The 8,253-nt window shown below is 45.1% G+C and overlaps 5 protein-coding genes across 5 annotated transcripts; 2 read left to right on the plus strand and 3 right to left on the minus strand.

Moving 5' to 3' along the window:
• Positions 1-917: 917 nt before the first annotated feature.
• Positions 918-1,367, minus strand: TM35_000141790 (uncharacterized protein; the record flags this gene model as incomplete). The annotated part of the gene is made up of 1 exon (XM_029025624.1): positions 918-1,367. The coding sequence occupies one exon, from the start codon at positions 1,365-1,367 to the stop codon at positions 918-920; it is 450 nt and encodes a 149-aa protein (XP_028883034.1).
• Positions 1,368-4,489: 3,122 nt separating this feature from the next.
• Positions 4,490-4,831, minus strand: TM35_000141800 (uncharacterized protein; the record flags this gene model as incomplete). Its single annotated transcript, XM_029025625.1, has 1 exon — positions 4,490-4,831. One exon carries the CDS (start codon positions 4,829-4,831, stop codon positions 4,490-4,492), a length of 342 nt encoding a protein of 113 aa, XP_028883035.1.
• Positions 4,832-5,164: 333 nt separating this feature from the next.
• Positions 5,165-5,518, minus strand: TM35_000141810 (uncharacterized protein; the record flags this gene model as incomplete). The annotated part of the gene is made up of 1 exon (XM_029025626.1): positions 5,165-5,518. One exon carries the CDS (start codon positions 5,516-5,518, stop codon positions 5,165-5,167), a length of 354 nt encoding a protein of 117 aa, XP_028883036.1.
• A 211-nt stretch (positions 5,519-5,729) lies between these two features.
• On the plus strand, positions 5,730-6,410 carry TM35_000141820 (uncharacterized protein; the record flags this gene model as incomplete). Its single annotated transcript, XM_029025627.1, has 1 exon — positions 5,730-6,410. One exon carries the CDS (start codon positions 5,730-5,732, stop codon positions 6,408-6,410), a length of 681 nt encoding a protein of 226 aa, XP_028883037.1.
• A 640-nt stretch (positions 6,411-7,050) lies between these two features.
• On the plus strand, positions 7,051-7,362 carry TM35_000141830 (uncharacterized protein; the record flags this gene model as incomplete). The annotated part of the gene is made up of 1 exon (XM_029025628.1): positions 7,051-7,362. One exon carries the CDS (start codon positions 7,051-7,053, stop codon positions 7,360-7,362), a length of 312 nt encoding a protein of 103 aa, XP_028883038.1.
• Positions 7,363-8,253: the final 891 nt, after the last annotated feature.

Raw genomic sequence — 8,253 nt, forward strand, 5'->3', positions numbered from 1 at the left:
TAATAATAATAATAATAATAATAATAATAATAATAATAAATGATAAATAAAAAAAACTACACGATATTATATCACGGCTGCAACTACAATAGCAAAAAGACACAAGGCCACAAATAATAACATCGACAACAAAATAACAATGGCAATAGCAAGAAAAAATATAATCATTGTAATAATGACAACAATATTAATAATAATAATAATAATAATAAAATAATAAATATAATAAATATAATTAAAAAGAAATAATAAAATAATTATAATCATAATAAATACAATAATAGTAATAAAATAATTAATAGTAAAAATAAATATAATAATAAAAATAATAATAATAATAATAATAATAATAATAAAATAAATATTTTTTTAACATAAATAAAAAAAAACAAGGACATCACACATGAAAACAATTAATTTAATTAGCACCAAAAATTTTTAAAGATTCATTCAATAAATAAAAAAAAAAAAAAATGAAACCTCGGAGCGGTTCAAATAATCTCTATTTATAAAGTTAAAACTCACACCGTGACCACCCACCCGGGAGGACCACCGCGCCGCAACACGCCACGACACACACACACACAAACTGCACCTCAAGAGACCGCGCCCCACACCACCCCGAAGATATTATACATATTACAAATATATAACCACAACAATCAATAATACCAATAAAAACAAGGCGTCGGCACACAGGCGTCGGCAGTCGAACGGCCCAACCCCGCCAAAAAAAAAAAAAAAAATCGAACACAACGAACGCCGATGAGAACCGAAAACGCTATGACGAACGACGGGGGTTTTGCCGGGCCCCGGGAACGACGGCCGCCGGGAAAGACGGCGCAACAAGCCCCCGCGGGGACATCAAGAGATCTTTTCGGGCAACCCTTGCGGGCACGCCGCCTCCCGGCCGGAACCTAGCAAATAAATCCACTCAAAACCTTGGAAAAACTGAAGCGGGGGTCGCCCCGGGCACCCTCGTCACGAGAACTTGCCGGATGACCCTGCCGGGGGAGAGGTTTTTTCACCCCGGGCTCCCGTTTCGACCCCTGGGTGATGGCCGGCGCCCGGCGATGGAAAAAAAAAGAAAAACGCCCGCACGACAACCCAACCACCACCAAAAGCCCCCGGAGAAACACACCCCCAGGGAGGGAAACCGCCGCTCCGCCTTTGGCCGCCAAGAAGCGCGGAGGGCCCAAGAAGACGAAACGCCAGCCCTGTGCGTATCTCTGTCGCCTTTTGCGTTGGGCCAAAAATTGAAATGCCCTTTTCAGCCCCACGATTTGACACCCGCCACTTTTAATACCGCCCCCAATCCTGTTATAGGTTTTTTCCATGGGTTTTCTGACGAAGAAAGCCTTTTCCATAAGCAGCTTGCTTTTTATTTTTATTTTTTCCGACGGCGCCTCCCGTTTATAGAAGGCACCGAAACCCCGCGGAACTGGTTCCCCATCTCTGCCTTCGGCTGGGGCCCACCGCAATTTTCAGATAAGGTGGCTGAGTTGATGCGCTCTTGTGGTCAACCTTGCTTTTCTCCCTGGGGCGGCAAGCGTGTGCGACGAGGTCCTTTCAGAAAGGGGTGCTTCTGGTAGCTTCTTCTGTTCTTCTTCTTCCCCGGTTCTGTCACCAGCAACCGGCCTTATTTCCGCAACCTCCGCATACCGGAATAGTCAACGAGACAAATTTCTTAACAATCACAGCCCGTCACCCCAAAGAGGATTCCATCAGATTCACATATCTTCCCACCAGACTTAAGAATCAAGGATTTAGACTGTTTTTGAACATATAAACCGCTGCATATGTAACGGTTTGCCCTTTTATAGAGCGAAGACTCATCTCGTTAAGGCGGAGAATTTTTTCCGCTTCTTTTATTTTTGTAAGTATTGAATTTTCACTTTTTCAAACATTGTTTAGGAATGTATGGTTTTTTCGTTCCCCAGTCCAATGGTAACGACATAACACGCTGCTTTATATGGATTGATTTTGACAGCCTTTGGTAGCGAACCCAAATTCACAATTACAGCAGCCTTGCCGGGGTAGTGGAAATAGGGATCTCTTTTTCAACTTTTCCATTATTGTCACTTCCGCCGCCGGCAGCCTAACCACTATCAGAAGTAAGAGTTGAAGTTCTATTTAGAGCCTTCTGCTTATCAAATCGGGTTGTCGTAGCAACTTCGGGCGTGTAAATTGATTTCTGTTCACCCAATGCGCTTTGCATAGTGGGTGGACTAATTTGTTTGCGTTTTGCCTGGTGGCAATAGGGTTGGAACTTTCTCTTTGTATAAAACTGCTACGCCCTTGCCGAGTTGAAGGCCGACAACAAAAAGAGAGACCAATGCTTTTTCAGAAACATTTAAACCATTAGGCACTCCAAAGATGCATAACTTTCCATATATGGAACTTCTTTCTTCCCATGTTGGGCGCTCACATTACCAAAAAGCAATGCCGACGGTCTCGGGTGCATGTTTTTCTTTTTTCGGCAGGGGGGTGTCAGAACAACAGTTATAGCGCTAAATGGGGCTCTCTAGCGGGAAATGCTCCCACGCCAAAATGTAAGTTACCCACCGCCCAGCCCTACGACGTGCCATAAGAACCCTTGGCAGCAACCATGCGAAACCCAAGGCAGGAAAATAAACTATGCTGCTGTGTTGCCAGGGCCTGCTGCCGACAGCACGCGGAAAACACACCAAAACGCTGGCAAGGTTCGTTTTAGAAAACGAAATCCCCAATGGTTTTCCCATCTCCTCTTTAAATGTGTGGATTTACTCCCTCTGCCTTGGCCCGAGGCTCTGGTGGTTTATTCTTGGGTTCTTGAAAGTTCCGAGGCCCTGCTTTTGCGAGATGCCCTTTCCAAAGGAACCTCACCCCATCGCCAATGCCAAGGCGAACGCCTTCCTTTGCCACGCGACGTGGTGAAGTTTCGGTTCTGGCAGCGTTTCCTTCGGTTAATACTTCCGAGGTCTTTCCGTTTTTTTTTTTTCTTATTTGATAATTTTATCTTTGTATTTTTCTTGCTTTTCTATGACTTTTTCCGATGGGCCGCGACTGTGTCAGTGCTCTCTTTTGCCGCGATTTCTTGTATTGCACACTTGTATTTTCTTATGCCCCAAACCTTTCTCAGAAAGTTGCAGCTTTGAACGTTTGCTCCGATAATACAAAACTAATTCTCTTTCCCAAACTGCCGTCCATTGTGTGCACAGAGTTGGCCGTGCTTTTGTTGCACCGATTCGCATGCAGAAGAAACAAGCGCCACCCATAAGAGGACAAAACGCCATTATTATCACAGTTTGGCTCTGGGTTGGGCGTTGGGTTAAATGGAAGGAAAATAAAGACCTTTTTAAAAATCAATCCTTTTGAGAAAAGCGAATGTTAGCAATAGTAACTAAAAGAGGTTTTGATTCTCCTTTTTTTTTTACAGAGAAACGCAAAACCAGAAAAAGTACCTACGCAATTCGAAACAAAACCGCCAGTTTATGCGGGCGTCGCTTTCCTGAACCAGGGTCGCTGGCTGTTTAGTTTGCTCAGAGTGGCGTTTGGACTTTTCCAAATTTTAAGAGCGGACGCAGGATGTTTTGAAGAATGCAAGCCGGGGTCTGTTTCCCAAAAGGCGTTGGCAGAGGTTACCCACACCCATGCGCACCTCAATAGGCCATCCCCCTCCGCCACCAACAACTGCTGCAGAAGATTATACGGTTTTAAGAAGGGGAGGTTGTTATAAAATAAACGCTTTAAACCATTACGGGCCATCCGGGATGCCAAGGACGTCGTCCCCCCTGGGGCGGCAAATTCTACCAATTCCCCCTTCCGGCCTCTTGACCGCCCAATGGGAAGAACTATTGGCCCCCTTTCTCGGTTAAAGAACTCGGCATGTTTTATCCACTTCGCCGTCCAAGAAGGGTTTCCGCCGCAACCCTTTGAAAAGAGCGCAGCTGTCGCGGGTTAGGGGCCGGGGGCCTGCTAGCGCCCGATGGCGGGCTTTCAACGCCGGCCAAAGCGAGAACTAGACGAGAACCAAGTGGGAACGAGGATGGCGCTATGTGCAAAAAAGGCTTTCTCCCATGGTAGTTCCTCTAACTTGCTCTGTTCACGTTCGTTTTTTATTGACCAATACATAAAACCCTGGGGATGAAATGCATGCGACCAATAAAGAGTTACAAGGTAGTCTTTTTTTTTTTTTTTGACGGCTTGCGAAAAGAATGATCGAGCCTTACGTTAATAGGAATCGAATGGTGTATGGACTTAAACTTCTGCAATATGATTACTATTTTTCATCTTCACACTCTGCGAAACGTAATTTTTTTGACAAAACAAGGTTTTATAAATAAGGAAAATAATAAGTAGTAACCGCCCTCTTTACTTAACAGCAGAACCGTTGACCGGCACGCGTGCGTTCACAAATTTTGTGCACCAAAAAAGCCGTACGGCTTTTGCATTTGAGTTTCCTCTGGAGGAAACTCTGCATTTAAGTTATCACGTGGGCGGTTTTATTTCAGTAGAAAACGACATACTTGTGGTAAAAATGGGCCCCAAATAGATCTATTACTTGGGAGACCTTTCCCCGCTTGCCTATGGTCACCTTCACCTTGCCGTGGAAAAGAGATTTTCTACTTGGTTTTGAGGAAGCAAACGCACAGTTCATCGCAGAATGGGAAGCGCTGGAAGTGAAACAACAACCATTATACCGCCAATCCCGATATGAATCGGCGTAATCGGAAGAGAGGAACTTTAAATCATATAAAAACAGAAACATACAGGTCCAGGAAATACAAAAACAAATGACACAAATTACCACGAAACTGAAGAGGTAAAAACACAAATGCGATAAAACCATTTGCCAATTGTGAGTTGCTCAGAAACAACTGGGAGAAAAGCAAGTACAACCCGTGACAACACCACAACAATTCTATCAAAGAGAGATTCGGGTAGTGAAATTATTAAAGCAAATAGGGCAGGAGCATCCCTATACAAAAAGGGCAGAAGACAAACGTCGGAATGACCATAACACCCTCAACAAAACCATTTATTTATCACAAAGTCCATGGAAACGGGATAAGGCACCAATGGCGCACTAGGAATGGCCTAAAATTAGGATTTCAGGGGATCACAGGGGCCCCGGCTGCCAGCAAGGAACGGCGGCGTCAGGCAAGAGGAGTGGATCGTACTTTTAAAGGAATAATGGACTATTTGAGGGGGTGTCGCCCAACCAATTGGTGACCGCATGCCGGGAAAAGTTTTTCCCATGCCGGCGAACCCTTTCCCAGATTATAACGAGGCATGGTATAATTTTTTGCAATGAACGCGCCCTGTTCGTAGTGAAGGGATGGCGGCGCAACATGTTCAGATGGGATGATGGCTTTGCGCAATGGCGCGGGCAATAAAAACGGTTAAGGATATTCCCGGAGTGAAGATGCAGGGCATTCGGGGGGCTATCGTTGAGTCTCAAAAAACGGGATGATCTTTTCATACAGGCCACCGCGAAGTGGCAGAGGGAACATTCGGCACCACCACCATCCAGCATGGCACGCTGTTTCAGTTGTGGCCGTATCGGGCTTCATAGCTCTACGCGCCATGTCCCTTTGCTAAAAGAACTTTACAAGCCAAAAACGACATTCAGCCCAGGAAACAGCGAACACCGGGCCTTGGAGAAATAAGGCGCCAACGGAAGTTAGATGCTGATGGATAGGGAAGCTCACCCAACACCGTGATTTTATTCCGATCGTAATTTTTGAATGTACCACATACCATTATCAGCGGAGCAACGCAAAGGCAAAACGTACAAGCAAAACAAATTCGGGGGGATTTCCCTATTGATACCACTTCCCCCTCTGGATGGCATCCATCAAAGAGTTTGCTATAATACCTACGTGAACCCGCAATCCGTACATCGCGGCGTTGGTTTCAGAGGGTGGCCAGATGGCAAAACGCATGTGGACCTGAACAGCATGGGGGCAGCGAAGCTCAGGAATGAGAAGATTCATCAAGTTCACAGTGCAGAACATTTTAGAAATTCAAAAAGAAAACATTCCACTATGTATCGTAAATTTACAATTGGCAAAACACAGCGCGTTACAATATACGCGAACACGGATCGCCATGATGAAGTCAAGGAAAACGCCTACCCAAATGTTTCTGGCCGGCCTACAAAAGATAGCGGCCGCAGACACCTCATAAAACAAGGACGTCCCATCTTGAGATGCGACTCTGATATGATCAACGGCGGTCTTACTCGGGAAAGGGATAGAGTGGCATTACGACTGGCGTGGGTTGCCGCCAGCCGTTGGGGAGAAATAGTAAAACTTCAGAAACAAAATTTTGCACAGAACGCTTGGGATCCAAACGCCATAATAGTGATTGGGGAACTCTTCCCAGGACATTCAAGGGCGATCCAAACAGGGCCGCACGATATGTAGAAATCGGAGGAGAAGACACACGGGTGGATCAAAGCAATCGTAAAAGGAATGGCCGATGACAAAAAGTTTCAAAGAAAGGAATATGGTTTTTATAGGAGTATACTTCAACCACAAGGAAAACATGGTATCTCTAAGCCAAAAGCGAATAAATAGGTTACAAGAAGCACTATTATTTGAACGTGCTAAAGTTGAAGAAATGGGAAGTAACGTTTCACGCGCGATGCGCGTGTTTGGGGCGCGGGGTAAATCTCTTTTCCCTTATTATTTCTGCTTAAAAATAGTCCGTCAAGAATTGTCACGTTTAAATCGAGGTTTAATACGGCCCAAAGGCCCAGCAAATTAATCACTAATTGCGAGGGAAATTGGGCAGAATTGGTACAAAACACTGTTAGCGAACGGGCCTTTTCACCCACAGCAGCACCCGCCATCCACGGCAACTCTGTTAACAGACGCATCCATATACAGATGGGGGGAGCCATTATTCAGGGATTAAGGGGAAGTTCTGGAGGCAGGTGGTGCATGGGAGCATTCACCTCATACGATATCGAAAGTAGAGGCGCGTGCGGTTCATCACACCTTACGCGATTTTAAAAGACATTTAACTGACCGCTTGGGCATTCGTATAGACGACAGAACAATAATGCACATTATGCCAAAAGGAAACTTGCATTCACTGGCATTAGTGGCGGAAGCCAACGCCATAGAGAATTTTGCTCCCACATGGAATGCGAGCCAAGGGGGGGTTACGCCGCCCCAGAGGACAATCCTGCGGACGGCACATCTTGATTGCACATCCATCAAAGAATGGAAGTCTCTGAAGGGGTGGAACTTGCGAAGGGGAGAGTGGAAGGCAGGAAAAAAAAGGTTTCTCAGCACTTCCATTTCGTCAGTTCTGGCATTTATTTTGGAGAACGGCCATGGGGGGAAAATATCGAAATATATACATATGTAGTGCGGGAATGGTGTGCCTAAGGCGATAAAGTGACATATTGTTTCTCTCTTTTTATTCTCTACTATCTCCTTTAAGGAGGAAGTAAGGCTTGGATTATTCTTTTAGATGATCCCACGGATGCTTTTGCAGGGTAGTGGAAAGTGGCATTTTTTTTTTTTTTTTTGGACGCTGAAGGGCTCTGTGAAAGGTGAAAGGGGTCAAGATGGCCGGATCCAAAACCACTTCCGAAGTGCATATCCTTCAAAACATATGCCGCTACGGCTCCGAAGACACACACGTAAAAGATTAGCGTCTGGGAAGATAGAAAAAAGTTTTTTTTTTTTTTTTTGCTTGGGGTTTATCTCTAAGGACTTCTTGCAAGCCCATGCGGACACGTTGAGATGCAAATGGCCCATTTGGTTCCCCGGCGCTTTGGTCAGCCAGGCCTGGCTGACCAAATGCAAAACAAAAACGAAACCAACGTACAGAAAATATATAATTATTAACACTGCTTAATATAAGAAAACAGAAGGGGAATTCCCTACGACAGCCAAATTCCAAGGCGACCTATGTGGCGAATACGGGTCGCCACGCTTCGCCTTTGCCCCCGAGCCCCGGAAGGCAAGAACCGAACCGTGGAAAGCCATACACCCAACATCCCGACGCCCACGCTATGAGCTATGTTGTTCTAATTAAATACGCAAAACGCGTTTGGATGGTATGGAAAAAACACATGTCGCTTTTCTATCGTGTGGGATGCTTCGTGGCGGATCTTGGGCTTTCGGGGTGGCCGTTTTTTTTTTTTTGTTGCCGTTGTTGTTCTTCGTGTCTTTATGGGTTTTACCCCAATGGCGCGAGCCATCAACAGCAATACATATATAGGATGATATATGTATATAATATTTTTTTTTT

The sequence above is a fragment of the Trypanosoma theileri genome (genome assembly GCF_002087225.1).
Source record: "Trypanosoma theileri isolate Edinburgh chromosome Unknown TM35_Tth_14_V1, whole genome shotgun sequence".
NCBI classification, from domain to species: Eukaryota; Euglenozoa; class Kinetoplastea; order Trypanosomatida; family Trypanosomatidae; genus Trypanosoma; species Trypanosoma theileri.